This window comes from Coregonus lavaretus (genome assembly GCF_964263955.1).
Source record: "Coregonus lavaretus genome assembly, chromosome: 34".
Taxonomy (NCBI): domain Eukaryota; kingdom Metazoa; phylum Chordata; class Actinopteri; order Salmoniformes; family Salmonidae; genus Coregonus; species Coregonus lavaretus.
In genome coordinates, this window is record NC_140021.1 from 7,613,663 (window position 1) to 7,633,256 (window position 19,594).

The 19,594-nt window shown below is 42.4% G+C and overlaps 1 protein-coding gene across 1 annotated transcript; it reads left to right on the forward strand.

Moving 5' to 3' along the window:
- Nucleotides 1-627: 627 nt before the first annotated feature.
- On the forward strand, nt 628-14,379 carry LOC311109092 (tomoregulin-1-like; the record flags this gene model as incomplete). Its single annotated transcript, XM_084151896.1, has 10 exons — nt 628-784; nt 6,448-6,557; nt 6,839-6,968; nt 7,105-7,131; nt 7,314-7,410; nt 10,066-10,214; nt 13,128-13,184; nt 13,460-13,580; nt 13,888-14,049; nt 14,346-14,379. 10 exons carry the CDS (start codon nt 628-630, stop codon nt 14,377-14,379), a joined length of 1,044 nt encoding a protein of 347 aa, XP_084008022.1.
- Nucleotides 14,380-19,594: the final 5,215 nt, after the last annotated feature.

Sequence of the window (19,594 nt, forward strand, 5' to 3'; positions counted from 1 at the left end):
ATATTTTATTCATAGGGGGTGATATTGCCCCTCCACCATAAAGCGTGCTTCAATTATGGGGGTGGTCTCGCGTCATGTGATCCCCAAGCATCACCCGAAGTCCTTTGTTGATGGTGATTCACAAAACATCACTCGGACATTGTCTGGGTAAATTGCTACAACAACACAATATATTTTCGCCTTTGCTGGGATTGTGTTGATGAAGGAGGGACATTTAAACCAGGGATATTTGCCGCTGGGATAAAATAGAGAAAGGTAGGCACGTCAAAGGTAAAGGCGACAGTCAAAATAGCCCATGATCGCACACCCTATCTGTAGGACGGCCAGACGAGCGATAAATAGAGACAACCCGACATTTGGTTTATGCAGTTTGTGTGCTGAAGTCCAAGATAATGGTGTTTTTTCTATGGCTATCCTGGGAGAAAATCCCCGTTCTGCGACGGAGATGAAACAATTTTTGTTAGCCGTGGTTGAAACCGTTTGCAAATAACAACGCGTTTTGTTCGCTGGGTGTCAATACACATCTGGTGGATTCGTTGGAATATTTCTGCAATTTAAATGAAAAAAGCATAGGTTGTAATTAGGAGAAACGACAGTGTGTTCATTCTACACAGCATCGTGAGCATCATGTCCAGAGGATATCCCTTCTCATCTCACGGACCCTCCGCAGGCCGTTTTCTCTCCTCTGTCCTCTGCCTTTTGGCCGTCTCGACACTGCCTGGAGCACAAGCTTCATACCCTCAGAGCAGCGAATGTGTCTCTGGAAAAGGCAAGGGCTGCCTAGGTGAGTATCAACACATGTACTTTATCAATTCACTTTGACAAAGCAAAAAGCAACCTCTTCTAGGGAAATAATTTGGACATCTGGAGGTGGGTTATACTCCTTGCTGAATGAACGCAGCTCGGTAATTGGGAATCCTTGACCAGCAGACAAAGAACATCATGCTCAGTTAGTCTGAATTCGTCGGAAATAAGGCACTGAGTGGCCCTGCTTCATAAGCAGAATCACTTTGGATCAATGCATGTTTTTTTCTTATTATTTTTTCTTTTGAGAAATAAGATTTGATAGGCCTATGTGTATTTGGGGGATGCCTCGATCTGTCCCCTCTGGTGAGGTGCATGCAGGGAAATAATTCCCATCTGTGAACCCCACCCTGGATTGTCCTGCTCTCTTTGGTTGGGTTTCAATATTAAATGGAAACAGCCAGTGCTCAGTTTCCTGGTTACAAGTAAAGACTTTTGTTTGTATACAGTGTCATCATTGGTCAAATTGGGGGGGTGGGGTTCCACCATCAGGATGGAAGACAACATTCAGTGTGACTTTCAATCAATTAATCACATTTATTTATAAAGCCCTTTTTACATCATCAGATGTCATAAAGTGCTATACAGAAACCCAGCCTAAAACCCCAAACAATGCAGATGTAGAAGCACGGTGGCTAGGAAAAACTCCCTTTCTAGGCAGGAAACTAGGAAGAAACCTAGAGAGATTGGCCTATGATTTGGCCCAACGCTTTGACAGATTGGCCTATGCTTGATGACATTAGAGATGAATGGAAACGTAAACACAATGTGGATATATTTCCACCCCCCCCCCTAATCCCAAAAGCCCTGAGTGTTTCCATAGCAGTTTGTTATGGAGGTCTATATGTTTGGCATTCATTAAGTAGGCTACGGTTTTACCTTTCATTTCAAAGCATTCCGATTTATAAGGAAGATCATGTCGGGGTAGCTTTCCTGATAAAACCAATAGTCTTTGTTTTCCTCGTGTCAAGCTATTTGTTTACTTTCGCTACTCACCCGATTAACTTCCTTCAATAAACAGAGCCATTCATTTTCCCCATGGTCCTGGTTGTTCTTCACTGCTCCTGAAAAAAACCTATAATTGGGTGCTGATCAGGCTCAGAAAACCCCATAGCAGATGTGACCTCAGCAATCATAAATCTCCCAGATATAAAGCACCATATTTCAGTACCTTTTTATTTTCTATCGTTTTCGGGTTGAGGCATTTAGCTGGATCTGGGATACACAACTGATAATGTGGGACGTGGATTAAGCTTGACCTGACATTAGACTGCTTCTGAAAATATTTGACCAAATTTACATTTTGGAGTTAACTGTCCCTTTAAATACAGTGAGTCACTCTGGATAAGAGCATCTGCTAAATGACTAAAATGTATGTAAAGAACAAATACTGGTAAAACAGCAAGAATTACTGTACTTACATTACTAATGCTTCTATAGTGTTGTTCAGGGTCAATGCTGTTTGATTGAATTCTAACCCTGGTCCTGCTCTATGACTACTGTAGTGTTTTGAAGACTTCTGATCCTATACAGTGGTGCTATTTCTTGATTACAGAGGAGTTTTAGGTCATGACCCGTATTTAAATCGGCTAGCTTCAGGACCCAGAGGGCGTGACTTTAATGAGGAAATTAGCAGTTTGGACAATAGTCTTTTAAGTACAGGGTGACTGAGTGTCACGCCCTGGCTCTGGGGACACTGTTATGTTGAGCCAGGGTGTGTAATTCTATGTTTGTATTTCTATGTTGGCCTGAGTGACTCCCAATCAGAGGCAACGAGTGTCAGCTGGTTGTCTCTGATTGGGAGCCATATTTAACTGTCTGTCTTTCACTTTGTGTTTGTGGTTTCTTGTTCTTATTTGGTTTGTGTTAAACCGTAGACATCACGTTATCGTCCGTTGTTTTGATCGTGTGATCATTCTATTAATAAATATGTACGCATTCAACGCTGCGCCTTGGTCTCTCCCTGACGATCGTGACAGAAGAAACCACCAAGATGTGACCAAGCAGCGTGTCCAGGAGCCATCGCCAGGGAGATCTCTAACAGATCTCCTTCGCCTCCTCGACTGGGTCAAGCCGGATGAGGAGGAGAGGGGCTTGACATTGTGGCAGAAGGGCGAACGGCTGGCGAGGGACATGGAGACCTTGGCCACGGGTAGGAGTGAAGCCCAGAAATTTTTTAGGGGGGGGCTAACGCCGTGGACGACGGGCCAGCAGGAGACCGCGGCAGAGCGGCCCAGCGGATTGGCAGAGGAGGCCGCCAGGTTACGGGGGCCACTGGTCGAAGAGGGGGTGGAAGATGTAGAGGCACGGCGAGAGGTACTGGCGTGTGTTGCCAGTCCGGTCCGGCCTGTTCCTGATCCCCACGTAGGGCCAGTGGTGTGTGTTCCCAGTACGGTCCGGCCTGTTCCTGCCACTCGCACCAAGTCTACGGTGCGTATCGCCAGCTCGGCCCGGCCCATTCCTGCTCCCCGCACCAAGTCAGTGGTGCGTTTCGTCAGCCCTGTCCGGCCCGTTCCTGCTCTCCGCATCAAGTCTGTGGTGCGCGTCGCCAGCCCAGTCCGGCCCATTCCTGCTCTCCGCACCAAGTCTGTGGTGCGCGTCGCCAGTCCGGCCCGTTCCTGCTCTCCGCACCAAGTCTGTGGTGCGCGTCGCCAGCCCAGTCCGGCCCATTCCTGCTCCCCGCACCAAGTCTGTGGTGCGTATCGTCAGCCCTGTCCGGCCCGCTCCTGCTCCCCACACCAAGCCAGTGGTGGGCGTCGTCAGTCCGGCACGGCCCGTGCCTGTTCCACTGGTGCCTGGTCCGGCACCGGTCAGATGCGTTACGCCGGAGCTAGAGCAATCCACTCCATCAGTGTGCAGTCCAGCTCCGGCCAGCGGGGCCAGACCGGACCAGGGGTACTTTGGGGGGTTGGAGAGGGAGTGGGGATCAGGCCCGGAGCCGGATCCGCCGCCAAGGCGGAGTGCCCACCCGGTCCCTCCCCTGTGGTATTTAGTTGGCGCGGTCGGAGTCCGCGCCTTTAGGGGGGGGGTACTGTCACGCCCTGGCTCTGGGGACACTGTTATGTTGAGCCAGGGTGTGTAATTCTATGTTTGTATTTCTATGTTGGCCTGAGTGACTCCCAATCAGAGACAACCAGCTGACACTCGTTGCCTCTGATTGGGAGCCATATTTAACTGTCTGTCTTTCACTTTGTGTTTGTGGTTTCTTGTTCTTATTTGGTTTGTGTTAAACCGTAGACATCACGTTATCGTCCGTTGTTTTGATCGTGTGATCATTCTATTAATAAATATGTACGCATTCAACGCTGCGCCTTGGTCCCTCCCTGACGATCGTGACACTGAGATGGGGGATAGCCGCCTTTATACAGAGACTGGGACCATTGTTTTAGTAATATTTTTACATTTTAGTCATTTAGCAGACGCTCTTATCCAGAGTGACTTACAGTAGTGAGTGCATACATTTTCATACTTTTTTTGTACTGGTCCCCCACAACCCTGGCGTTGCAAGCGCCATACTCTACCAACTGAGCTAAACAGGACTACCTACCAGTAACAGACTGGTGTATTGAGAAGAGGAGATAATTGTTAGGAATGGCTGATGATAATCTTTGGCCTGGAACTACTTTGCCTCCCATTTGTTCAAAGTTTGGGTTATTAGCCCCTGTGGCGCATTTACCTGTCTCAAGCTATTGGATTAGCATCATACTTCCTCTTTTTAGAACTTCTCTAACAGAGGGGTTACTCTTGGGAATAAGATAACAGAAAGCTCCTATTGCAGATCATGTGTGTTGAAAATGGTCTTCTCTCATGGGGACTGGCAACGAGAACTTCAGGTCAAACCTCAGTGCAGTAGGATTCTTCCATTCCCATCACCTCTCCTTTTCTCTCTCCTGTTTCTCTTCCTCTTTTTTTAATTTTATTTTTATTTTATTTTATTTCACCTTTATTTAACCAGGTAAGCCAGTTGAGAACAAGTTCTCATTTACAACTGCAACCTGGCCAAGATAAAGCAAAGTAGTGCGATAAAAACAACAACACAGAGTTACATATGGGGTAAAAAAACAAAGTCAAAAAAATACAACAGAAAATATATATACAGTGTGTGCAAATGTAGCAAGTTATGGAGGTAAGGCAATACATAGGCTATAGTGCAAAATAATTACAATTAGCTCTCTCCTGTTTCTCTTCCTATTTCCTGTTTCTCTCTCTCTCCGCATCTCTCTCCCTCCCTCCGTTTTCACTAAATATCACGATTACATAACACATTAATCCTCAGCAATATAATTCCGTACACATTGCGATGGCATACCTGGCTCTGTGCTGGTAAGCCTACTTTGGCTACCTGAAATCCTCATCAATCCTATCAGCAATGCCTCTCACACATAATGTGCTTGAGCTCCCGATCAAAGATTCTCAGATCGCACATCACCTTCTCCTCCAATCTTTTCCGGTCTACTCTCTAGGTCCCTGTTGATCGTTCGTGGCTTTGGTCTCCCGTGATCATGTAACGGCATTTACTGTGTAGATGAGGACCGAATCGTCTGAATGACTAGTGGCTAAATTTCTCAGTCCAGTTATACTGGGCAGTGACTGTTGCACAATGCACATAGCACTGTCTCTCTCAATGAACTTGTACTAACGATGCGTAGCTAAGCTCTCTCTGTACCGGATCTCTCATTAGTAGAACCATTGACGAAGTGAGGAGATTAGTACTACTGATGTCTTGTGGTGAAGCAGTCCGGTGACTACGTGTTGCTAATTATCCGGGTCTTCGCTCTTTTAGGCCCATTGATTTTTGCTTCTCCTTCCTCTGATAAATACCGCCCAGTATGAGAGATGTTCAAGTGTATTTCTGGCTAAAGGGGAAGCTTGTTATTGGCTTTGGGGCTTATACAAGTGATGAAAGTCATTACTGGAAGGAGTGGCTGTGAACTCTTGAGTTGCCAGGACTTAATTAGCTTTGGTTCATACTGGATTTTAGCCTGGAATCCTAACTGATTTACTCAGTTTCACGGTGAAACAAAGCATATGGATTTGGATTCCAGACTAACTGCAAAGAAAAAGCCATATCTCAGACTGGCCAATAAAAAGAAAAGATTAAGATGGGCAGTCTGAGATATGGCTTTTTCTTTGCAACTCTATTTTTTTTTAAAATTTGACCTTTATTTAACTAGGCAAGTCAGTTAAGAACAAATTCTGATGCTCCAGATACTCAACTAGTCTCAAGAAGGCCGGTTTTATTGCTTCTTTAATCAGCACACCAGTTTTCAGCTGTGCTAACATACTTTTCTAATGATCAATTAGCCTTTTAAAATGATAAACTTGGATTAGCAAACACAACGTACCATTGGAACACAGGACTGATGGTTGCTGATAATGGGTATCAGTACGCCTATGTAGATAATCCATTACAAATCAGCCGTTTCCAGCTACAATAGCCATTTACAACATGAACAATGTCTACACTGTATTTCTGATCAATTTGATGTTATTTTAATGGACAAAAAAATTGCTTTTCTTTCGAAAACAAGGACATTTCTAAGTGACCCCAAACTTTTGAACGGTAGTGTATCTCTACTAAATGTATTTGTAAAATAATGGTATTTCACTGCCTTGCTGATAAGAACACCTTGTTTTTTACAGATGTGTCTGAGAAGAAGAGTGACCTGAGAGTGTGTGATGCTGCAACATGTCGTTACGGGGGAACCTGTCGAGACAATGGGGCTGACCTGAAATGTGTCTGCCAGTTCCATGTAAATAACACAGTGGAATATAGGCCATCATGTTCTCTGTTGTGAAATAAGACCACCATCACCATTATCATGAGCAAGAAAGCAAGCAGGAATGGCTTATCCAAATGTGGCACAACCCTTTGCCATCCTTTAGCATGGCATTTGCTTATAAATAATTTCTGAAGCCTATAGGCATTATAAAGGGTATATGAACTTTTAGGTTCCTGTCCTCAGAAACGGTTAGGTCTAGGCTATGATGGTTCAGTAACTCTAACATCCTACCATTACCCATTGTGTTCCAGTGCTCTAAGAAATACATCCCTGTTTGTGGGTCCAACGGAGACACCTTCCAGAACGAGTGCTTCTTGAGGAGAGCAGCGTGCAAGCAGCAGAAGTCCATATCACAGGTCTCTGAAGGGGCCTGTTATACCGGTGAGTCTCAGGATGTAGCAGACTGCACAGACCTTTGAGATCACTTTTTTCTCACTCTATTCTGTCCCTAGTCATGGTCTTATTACTCATTTAGATCAAGCTGAAACTAACTCATTTTCTATGCTCTAACACACAGATGGCAGTTCTGGATCAGGCGACGGAGGTATAGTGCTGTAACTTGGTCTTGCTTCACTTTAATAAGTTGGACTTGCCAACCCATATTACAATGTTACAGAAAGAGCTTGCTAAAAGAAAAGCTTTGCAAATCCAAACACTAATGGAACAATATTAACTTTGTTGACAGCTAACATTAACAGATTTTTGAAATACTCTCCTTTCCTACAGACGATGAAGGATCAGGCACAGGCAGAGGGACAAAGCCCACAAAATGTGGCATCTGCAAGTTTGGAGCAGAATGTGATGTGGACTCTGAGGATATCTTGTGAGTCCTCTCTTCTGGAATTACATTTTAGTCATTTAGCAGACGCTCTTATCCAGAGCGACTTACATGAGCAATTAGGGTGCTTTAAGTGCCTTGCTCAAGGGCACAGACAGATTTTTCACCTAGTCGGCTCGGGGATTAGAACCAGCGACCTTTCGGTTACTGGCACAACGCTCTTAACCACTAAGCTACCTGCCAACCACTGGCATTATACCCTTTACAGAAAAAATTAACGGTATGTTGCCAATAAAATAAATCAGGCAATGTTTTTTAGAACCCAATTCATACAGGTCAATTTATACCACATTCTGTCAGAGATAAGCCTTTTATATCTCCCTTGCACATGCCGGCAAGTTTAGGAGTAAGAGTAGACGTGGGCTGATGTGGGTGGATTTTAATAATTCCATTGAAAATACACCATCACAAAGAAATCCATTATTAATTGATTTTAGGCAGGTCCTAAGAAACATTATAAGACTAATACAATGTATTTTTATAAGAATAGAATGGCATATTTTGAGTTTAATGATGTTACTGGTCTGTGCATCCTATAGGCTGCATGGCTACACCATGCACATGAAATCAATAGTTATTTAGTTAATTAAACAGACAAGACTTAGACTACCCTGATCACAGTCAACACACATATATTTTACAGTAGGCTAAGAATGTAATGAAATCTAACAGAATAAAATATGAATAATACTTTTCCCAACACAACTTGCGTCACGGCAGCATGTGGAACTGCTGTCATATAAAAAAAGTGATATTTTGAAACAGAACCCAAGGCAAGCCCATGCTTTTTTTGATCCATGTTTGATATTTTTTCCTAACCTCACTCTGCTTTGTTAGGGAGCAGGCGTAGTGTCTTACATGGAGAGTATTTTCATCATGATACAGATAGAAAGTAATATAAATCTATTGTATATTTTTATAGTTTATATTTCACAAACTCTGCAGGCTTTTGGAGTTGCCTTTAGGTGATCGAGCAAAATAATAGACCTACAGTTGATTTAGGCTACGTTATAGCATGCTAAATGTTTCTGATCAGTGATAGATGAGCTATACCACCTCCACTTATTTGCCCAGCCAGAGACTGAACCAGATAAACAGACGGAGGTAGGCCTAGGCTACTAAGCGAGTGTGAGTGAAGAGCAAAATAATCCACTTACATTTAACAGATGCTCTTATCCAGAGCGACTTACAGTTAGTGAGTGCATACATTTTTTCTTCACACTGGTCCCCTGTGGGAATCGAACCCACAACCTTGGCGTTGCAAGCACCATGCTCTACCAACTGAGCTACATGGGACACTTGTTAAGTTACAAAATGTCTCAGACTGGCAAAATGTTCTGATCAGTGCTAATAAATGAGCCAACAAGACAACATGATCATGAGCAGTACTCAGCTCAACTTGGCTAACATTTCCACAGCATAATTGTTCCCTAACTAATATCCAAATGGAGAACAATATGACATTGATTGATTTATCAAGACGATTCCCCACGCTTGTCTCAAAGCAGTACAAAACGGTGCTGAAGTAGGCTATTGCTTCAAATGTATTGTAACAATTGGATGACTTTGGGAGTTTCAGTAACCAAAAATGTGATGCCTTCAATTTCATTAGCCTACTTTATTCCAAGGTTTTAGTCATTCAGTGATATTTATTTCCACAGTAATTCTTTATGGATCCATCCAGTTGTGGTTAAGAAAACAGTGTGTGTAGAGATGAGTGAAGTGACATGCCTTGCGAAGTTTACAACTGCCAGGAGGATAGTAGTAACGGGCGCTGCCTAGCAACCAGAGCATAGTGCGTGCCAATGCCGCATCAGCATTATGGCTACATTTCATACTAAGCTGTAGGCAGAACTTTAACACAATCGTGACTAGGTCGGTTCGCAGAAATAAAAGTTTTGGCTTTGATACCGGCAACACCGTTCAGATATAAAGAAAAGGCAGGAAAAAAATCACGGGATGCTAAAGTTGTTGGAAAAACATCTTGGTTTGAAAGGTGTATTATTGTGCACCCAGTAGTTTCTGAAAGGAGGACTTCTTTATTTGGGTCCCAATGATCTGAATCCTTAGTCCTCCAAATCTTCTGTTATTTTCTCCATAAACTGGGGTCCTGGGTTGTCAGATTCTCATCTTTTTTACTTATACGGTATCCAATTGGTAGTTACAGTCTTGTCCCATCACTGCAACTCTCGTACAGACTCGGAAGAGGCGAAGGTCAAGAGCCGTGCGTCCTCCGAAACACAACCCAACACAGCTGTACTGCTTCTTGACACAATGCCCACTTAACCCGGAAGCCAGCTGCACCAATGTGACACACCTGTGTCAGTGTGCACTGCACCCAGCCCGCCACAGGAGTCGCTAGTGCGCAATGGGACAAGAACATCCTGCTGGCCAAACCCTCCCCTAACCTGGACGACGTGCGCCGCCCCATGGGTCTCCCGGTCGCGGCCGGCTGAAACAGAGCCTGGACTCGAACCAGGATCTCTAGTGGCACAGCTAGCACTGCGATGCAGTGCCTTAGACCACTGCGTCACTCAGGAGGCCCTATCACATTCGATTCTGTTTGATTGATGGTGTATGTTTAGCGCTTTTAATGTTCATTAAACAGATGTTTATATAAATGTTTTCTTCGACACCCAGGTGCATGTGCAACATTGACTGCAGTGGCCATAATGACAACCCGGTGTGTGGAACAGACGGAAACTCCTACATTACCCCCTGTCACGTAAGAGAGGCATCGTGCTTGAAGCAGGTGAAGATTGACGTGAAGCATCTGGGGAGATGTCCAGGTAATGCCACGTGTTTATCTTAAAATGTAATTTAGAAACATGTAATTTTATGTCCAATGTACTGCATTTACACTGCACTGCATTGTACTGTATTATAATATTGTATTGCATTATAAAGAGGATTATTTCAGGGGGGGAAAACATTGGATAATGGCTTTCGATGGATTTGATTTATTTTTCACAATCTCAGGGAAAGAGAACAAATCACAATTTTATATTTGACAGAGATTTTTAGTGTAGATGAGACAATGCTTGAATGTTGAATACAATGTCCTGTATATCCTCCTTCCTGTTGCCAGTCCTGAAATTCCTGATGTGTGGTGTGTTTATATAAGCATCCCTCCTACCCGTCATGACTCTCCCCTGCATCACTCTATACAGGCAGTGACCTATATGATGGCTAGTTAATGTCAAACTCTGATGCCTCTGTTGTGAACACAGGACGGGCAATTCAAATATGATCCCACCACAATTGGTTGATTGATTCTCTCTATGACCATGCACTATGCTATGCTACAGTATATGGTGATGGCTAAGTATATTAGGTTCATCCCTACTTACAACAACTTTATACAATGCTTGAGATTCTTCTTTCTTTTTTTGTTGTTGTAATTTTACCCCCTTTTTCTCCCAAATTTCGTGATTACGATCTTGTCTCATCACTGCAACTCCCCAACAGGCTCGGGAGAGGCGAAGGTCGAGTCATGCATCCTCCAAAACATGACCCGCCAAACCGTGCTTCTTAACACCCGCCCGCTTACCGGAAGCCAGCCGCACCAATGTGTCGGAGGAGACACCATTCAACTGACAACCAAAGTCATCCTGCAGGCGCCCGGCCCGCCACAAAGAGTCGCTAGAGCGCAATGAGCCAAGTAAAGTTCCCCCGGCCAAACCCTCCCCTAACCCGGACAATTTTGTGCCGCCCTATGGGACTGCCGGTCATGACACAGCCTGGGATCGAACCCCAAGCTGTAGTGATGCAGTGCCTTAGACCTCTGCGCCACTCAGGAGGACCGAGATTCTTCTGTCTTATGTACACTACAATGCGAACATGAAGCCAATCTTTGGGGCACGTTATTATGACGAGGGGCATTGGGCAACCAGCTGGTCAGAGAACTACAAAAATGTTTCTCAATTTTTCCAATGTAGTTCTCTATTTGAGTGCAAAGCTGTACCTCACCAAACATGGCCCTATTTGAAATATGTCCCAAAATCTAGTTCTAAAAGCTGTAGATCTAAAATATCTATTTACATAAATAATTCACTTTTTTGTTTCACAGACCATACGCTGTCCCAAATATTACATTAATCTAAACTTGCATACCCTGCAGAGAATGCATCACACCCTGGAAACCCAATAACTAGTTATGGATGTTCCAATATTCCTGTAGTATTCCTATAATGGGATTTCACATTGTATACAGTGGCTTGCAAAAGTATTCACCCCCCTTGGCATTTTTCCTATTTTGTTGCCTTACAACCTGGAATTAAAATGGATTTTGGGGGGGTTTCTATCATTTGATTTACACAACATGCCTACCACTTTGAAGATGCAAAATATATTTTATTGTGAAACAAACAAGGAATATAACTTGAGCGTGCATAACTATTCACCCCCCCCAAAGTCAATACTTTGTAGAGCCACCTTTTGCAGCAATTACAGCTGCAAGTCTCTTGGGGTATGTCTCTATAAGCTTGGCACATCTAGCCACTGGGATTTTTGCCCATTCTTCAAGGCAAAACTGCTCCAGCTCCTTCAAGTTGGATGGGTTCCGCTGGTGTACAGCAATCTTTAAGTCATACCACAGATTCTCAATTGGATTGAGGTCTGGGATTTGACTAGGCCATTCCTAGACATTTAAATGTTTCCCCTTAAACCACTCGAGTGTTGCTTTAGCAGTATGCTTAGGGTCATTGTCCTGCTGGAAGGTAAACCTCCGTCCCAGTCCCAAATCTCTGGAAGACTGAAAAAGGTTTCCCTCAAGAATTTCCCTGTATTTAGCACCATCCATCATTCCTTCAATTCTGACCAGTTTCCCAGTCCCTGCAGCTCCTTCAGGGTTATCTTTGGTCTCTTTGTTGCCTCTCTGATTAGTGCCCTCCTTGCCTGGTCTGTGAGTTTTAGTGGGCGGCCCTCTTTTGGCAGGTTTGTTGTGGGGCGGCAGGTAGCTTAGTGGTTAAGCGCGTTGTGCCAGTAACTGAAAGGTTGCTGGTTCTAATCCCTGAGCTGACTAGGTGAAAAATCTGTTGATGTGCCCTTGAGCAAGGCACTTAACTCTAATTGCTCATGTAAGTCGCTCTGGATAAGAGCGTCTGCTAAATATGTAAAAAATGGTGCCATGTTCTTTCCATTTTTTAATAATGGATTTAATGGTGCTCCGTGGGATGTTCAAAGTTTGGGATATTTTTTTATAACCCAACCCTGATCTGTACTTCTCCACAACTTTGTCCTTGACCTGTTTGGAGAGCTCCTTGGTCTTCATGGGGCCGCTTGCTTGGTGGTGCCCCTTGCTTAGTGGTGTTGCAGACTCTGGGGCCTTTCAGAACAGGTGTATATATACTGAGATCATGTGACACCTAGACTTTATTTAACTAATTATGTGACTTCTGAAGGTAATTGGTTGCACCAGATCTTATTTAGGGGCTTCATAGCAAAAGGGGTGAATACATATCCACGCACCACTTTTCCGTTATTTATTTTTTAGACGTTTTTGAAACAAGTTATTTCATTTCACTTCACCAATTTTGACTATTTTGTGTATGTCCATTACATGAAATCCAAATAGAAATCCATTTAAATTACAGGTTGTAATGCAACAAAATAGGAAAAAAACGCCAAGGCACTGTAAAGGGCCTTATTGCAATACTGGGCAATGTTTGTTTTGCACTCACAAATATGTGTCTTGTTTTCAGAAAAAGGACAGAAAAAAGACAAAGACGATGGTAGCAAAAGCAAGACTGATCTTTTTGGTAAGGTTGTTCCCATTTACTACACTCTGTTATGATGTTTTTATGGTAGTTGATTTATCTATTTATTTATTATTTATTATTTATTCATTTATTTATGGTTCATGTTGTCTATATGGAAATAGTGCTGCTATGCTGTTACATCACTACAAATTATATTTCTGCTCGACGATAAATGTAAGATATATTTGATTTGCAAATGAGGACAAGGCCTAGCTCGCTCATTAATATTTATATTATCAATATCAATGACCGCGATTTTCTTTATACCTTTAAAGACACAGCAGACATAGGGGAGGATAGAGCTTATGGAGGGATCACCACCCCTTGCACAGAGGACTACGCCAACTTCTGTGAACACGGCCAATGTGAAATCAAGTATAGCATCCCCACCTGCCGGTAAGATCATGTGGTGTCCTTTTTTTGTTTGTTTTTTACCTGCATATCGTCGCTGTCGGTAGAAAACCTCATAACTTCAGAATCTTTGCAAATGTAAACATTTATTCAAAATAGTGTCTGAAGTTAATGGGAAAATATGACCGTTTCTTTCTGTTTTGAAGATTAGGTTTTCATCCGACAGCAACGAAATGCTGTGTGTCTTATTTTCTTAATTCATAGGTAATTACTGTGTGTGTCATTTCTTAGTGAACACCTGGTCATTTCTGTATTATGAAATTAAGTGCTACCTGTTTGGTTGACTTCCCAGGTGTGATTCAGGCTACACTGGCCAGCAGTGTGAGGAGATCCAAGACTTCAACATCCTGTACGTGGTTCCCAGTGGACAGAAACTCCACTACGTTCTCATAGCAGCCATCATCGGAGCCGTACAGATCGCCATCATCGTCGCCGTTGTCATGTGTTTCACAAGGTGGGTGTGCTCTCCAAAGTGACCAATTTGATCTTATTAGCACATTTCTGATATGCAGATTACATTTTTCTGTCTTTTATAAGCCTATGTAATTTTTGTAAACAACATACAATTAGCAAGTCTTATGGAAGATGCTATGCTATGCCAAATGAAAATTATTTTTATGCAAACATACTATGCTAATTTTGTAATTTATTTCATATTTCTTTAAGCTAAGTTCTAAAGTTCAGAATAATGTACTTTGAGGAGCAGTCAAAATGTGAGTTTGTTTTTATTCATTTTCTATTTTTAAATAGGAGGTGTCCCAAAAACCAGAGGGGACGAAGATAAATGGAACATCTTGGACATTTTCCCTCTGGGACATCATCCAGGATGATGTAGTTGTTTTTTAAATTTTTATTTTATTTTAATGCATTTTGGATTGCACCACATGGATCGCATTTTGATATCTGTTGTTTTGTGCCTCCTTTATTTTGAATGGATGTTTATTTATGTTTTATAATGGGGCCTTATTTATCTCTCCCCTATGGACATATGCTGCTCTTGCTGCTTTTTTCCAGACTGCTGCATTATGAATATTTTTCCGACAGGCAGAAAAAGGACAGGATTTTAACCTGATCCTCCATTGTTTGCAAGGTGTTGGTAGCTTTAGACATGCACACCTGGGACACTTAGTTTCAGCTTCACTGACTTTTCTTTCAGTACATTTTACTTTTTTTTTTTTTTTTTTTTTTTTTTTATTCAACTCTATACCAAATGCAGTTTTCTATAAATGAGGTATAAGCTGATGTGTACAGTTTGTTTTGGTTACTTTTCAATATACCGTTCCGGGGATGGAACACTTTTTTAGACTAGGTACTAATTTAAATGTTTTTATACATCATTTGTCGTTTTTGATGTTCTGATGTTGTTTGTGTTATTGGTAATGAAATAGTTGTAAACAGATTTGATTGTAGATCCTGCATATTGCATGAGCTGTGAAAATGTGTTTAGTGATGTAGTTTCAGTAGTATTAAAATATCTGTGTTCCAAATGCTCATGTTGCCTTCATATGAGGAGGCCTCCTGTAGCTCAGTTGGTAGAGCATGGCGCTTGCAACGCCGGGGTTATGGGTTCGTTTCCCACGGGGGGCCAGTATGAAAAAGGTATGCACTCACTAACTGTAAGTGGCTCTGGATAAGAGCGTCTGCTAAATGACTAGACTGGAATACGAGTATGAATAGTTTAATTACAGAACCAGAATAATTTGCAGAAAATAATTTCTCACAATATTACAATGGTTGTAAAATAAAAGTCTGTAGTCATATTCATTTAATGTTACTGTGATATTATTACAATGTATTATTATAATATTGTAATATTGTTACAGTAATAATGGGTTAAGTGAACTGTCAAACATGACTCATTTTTACATATATAGTACATAACACACAATATTATAACATGTGTATATTACATAATGCACACAATATTATTCTGATTCTGAGAACTACACTGGTTTTAATTCAGTTATTGGGTTACTTGCAGTGTTGGGGAAGCTACTCTGAAAATATAGTTTACCAAGCTACCAATTACTTTACACTGGAAGAAGTTAAGCTACACTAAAGATACCCTTAAGAAACATATAGTTTACTTAACTAAAGTTAGTTTGAAAAAGTAGTTCACTACATCCAAACTACTATGTGATAAATTATCATATCTAAATCTGAAATGTCATAGACTACAAATTGCAATAACAGATCACTCTGCAGTTTAAACAAAATCCTATTTAGCCTATTAAATACAAAAACTATGATTCAAGTAAGAATTCGGCAGATCTGCTGCTGAAAATTAAAGGAAAATCTTGTATACTTAACCAATTTCTAATTTGATTTTTGCCCAAAAATTGTGTGTAGTTCCAGTAGTTAGCTACACTGCAAAAAAGTAATTAACTACTTAAACTACTACCAAGATTTGAATTTTGTTCAACTACCACCAAGCTACTGTAAAATGTAGTTAAATGACTAGTTTAACTACATGTAGTTCACTACTCCTCAACACTGGTTACTTGGTGGTGTAAAAAGCCATCACATTGGTGACCTCAACATTAGAACTGCAGTAGACACAAGGTTCCAGCAGAGGGAGACAAAGCCACATAGTGTCTCTATTATATCTCTCTGACCACCAATGTCAACATATCTCTAAACATTCCATGTCAATGAATAGGATTAGGGGGGGGGGGGGTAACTATTAAAACGTGACTGTTAAAATCTAAGAGATTTTTTAATTACAGTTGCGAATTCAAAATTTGGACTTAACGAAATGTAATTATTTATGTTATATACAGTATTAAATTAACTGTATTACCCTTTCACATAATCAACACATAATTTTCTCGAAAGAACCCTGATGGGTACGAAGCTGATGGGTATGAAGCTGATGAGTCCGAAGCTGATGGGTATGAAACTGATGGGTACAAAGCTGATGGGTACAAAGCTGGTGGGTACGAAGCTGGTGGGTATGAAGCTGGTGGGTATGAAGCTGATGGGTATGAAGCTGATGGGTAGAAGCTGATGGGTATGAAGCTGATGGGTACAAAAGTGTATCTGATAGTCGTGCTCGCAGCAGACACTCACTTCTCAGCATTCATTACATTTACAGACACTTGGCCAGGCTAGCCAATCCTTCAAGGACTGCCCTCTGTTCCTATCCTACTATGTGAGGGGTTCAAAACCGTGTCAGCTTAAAACGGGTGTGAAATCTTTCGTTTTAAGAGTTCTTTGGAGGGGCACAACATGGGGGTATGAGGCATAGAGATGGGTGAGGGTATTTGGGGATATTATATACACTGGGTTATGTGAGTGAGTGAGTGAGTGAGTGAGGGTTAACTTTCATATGGATGAAGATTTCATATGGATGAAGTAAGCCTGCCCTCCGCTATGACGGGACATGGACAATTATAGATATAACCAGTGTTTAATAATAGACAGCAGCTGGTGGCATCCTTTTAGAAATGGACAGTCCCCTTCCCCCTTCCCAGTCCCCATGGAGGTGCCTTGCCCCCTCCCTGAATGGAACGATCGCCTTGCACAGGTTGCTAAGTTATGGAGGCCTACTCAGCCAGTCCGACCTTTTGGTATTTTGTAAAATAAATAGTGATAGCGTTCACTTCTGCCCTGCCGTATCCCGTTGCTGTAAATGCGTTCTCAATTAATGTACCTAATTAAGCACACGTCCTTTGTTTGCTTAAAACAAAGTTGCACCTGGGTTGCTCGCTCCGCGTGTCACTCTCAACAATTGCCTGCAATCTGCTTGCCACTCAGTTGTAATTTATCACATGAAATAGATATCGATCCCATTTCAGATAACTGATCGTTTGCAATATCCAATCAGTGTGCAGAGAAAAAGTCTCAATCTACAGCAGGGATCCACAACTTAGAAGAATCTATTGATTTCCCAGCATTTTAGTCATTTAGCAGATGCTCTTATCCAGAGTGACTTACTGGAGCAATTAGGGTTAAGTGCCTTGCACAAGGGCACGTCGACAGACTTTTCACCTAGTCGGCTCGGCGATTCGAACCAGTGGTCTTTCGGTTACTGGCCAGACGCTCTTAACCGCTAAGCTACCTGCCAGCACCTTTTATAACTTCATGTATCAATCAGTAACTGCTTAGTTTACTTAATTTCATACTGATGATGCTGACTACTGACCCGCTGAATTTAGTCAAATTCTTTGCACCAATAATACTATGATTAACATGAGTTACTGTATATTACCAATGCTATACTGAGATACTCAATCATGGAAGTTCCCTTGGACTGGCCTAAATATAATGAAGGGTAGAAGAAGAGCTTAGCACCCCATCCCAGAAATTAACTTCAGTGATGCAGAGACAAAATTATGTATATGTTCCTAAACCAAATTATGGTCTGTATGCAGTACCACAAGGTCACAAATGTGATGTCACTCCCATAGTATGCATGAGCCCTGGGCTACGTTCCAACATCCATACTAGCATACTTCTTGGAATGCATGCCCATCCACTGTTCTGAGGGGTCTGCCGGTGGGACAGCATAGATCTCAGAGGGGTCTGCCCAGGGGACAGCATAGACCTCTGGATACCAATGTTAACTGGAGCAACAGTTACAGTGCATTCGGAAAGTGTTCAGACCCCTTCCCTTTTTCCACATGTTGTTACGTTACAGCCTTATTCTAAAATTGATCAAATAAAAACATTTCCTCATCAATCCACACACAATAACCCATAATGACAAAGCGAAAACAGGTTTTTAGAAATGTTTGCAAATGTATACAAAATAAAAAACAGAAATACCTTATTTCCATAAGTATTCAGACCCTTTGCTATGAGACTCGAAATTGAGCTCAGGTGCATTCTGTTTCCATTGATCATCCTTGAGATGTTTCTACAACTTGATTGGAGTCCACCTGTGGTAAATTCAATTGATTGGACATGATTTGTAAAGGCACACACCTGTCTATATAAGGTCCCACAGTTGACAGTGCATATCAGAGCAAAACCCAAGCCATGAGGTCAAAGGAATTGTCCATAGAGCTCCGAGACAGGATTGTGTCGAGGTACAGATCTGGGGAAGGGTACCAAAAAATGTCTGCAGCATTGAAGGTCCTCAAGAACACAGTGGCCTCCATCATTCTTAAATGGAAGAAGTTTAGAACCACCATGACTCTTCCTAGAGCTGGCCGCCCGGCCAAACTGAGCAAACGGGGGAGAAGGGCCTTGGTCAGGGAGGTGACCAAGAACCCGATGGTCACTCTGACAGAGCTTCAGAGTTCCTCTGTGGAGATGGGAGAACCTCCCAGAAGGACAACCATCTCTGCAGCACTCCACCAATCAGGCCTTTATGGAAGAGTGGCCAGACGGAAGCCACTCCTCATTAAAAGGCACATGACAGCCCGCTTGGAGTTTGCCAACAGGCACCTAAAGGACTCTCAGACCATGAGAAACAAGATTCTCTGGTCTGATGAAACCAAGATTGAACTCTTTGGCCTGAATGCCAAGTGTCACGTCTGGAGGAAACCATCCCTACCATGAAGCATGGTGGTGGCAGCATCATGCTGTTTTTCAGTGGCAGGGACTGGGAGACTAGTCAGGATCGAGGGAAAGATGAACGGAGCAAAGTACAGAGGATATCCTTGATGAACACCTGTTCCAGAGCGCTCAGGACCTCAGACTGGGTAAAGGTTCACCTTCCAACAGGACAATGACCCTAAGCACACAGCCAAGACAACTGAATGTTTTTGAGTGGCCCAGCCACAGCCCGGACTTGAACCCGATTTAACATCTCTGGAGAAACCTGAATATAGCTATGCAGCGACGCTCCCCATCCAATCTGACAGAGCTTGAGAGGATCTGCAGAGAAGAACGGGAGAAACTCCCCAAATACAGGTATGCCAAGCTTGTAGCATCATAGCCAAGAAGACTCAAGGCTGTAATCGCTGCTAAAGGTGCTTCAACAAAGTACTGAGTAAAGGGTCTGAATACTTATGTAAATGTGATATTTCAGTTCTTTATTTTTAATAAATTTG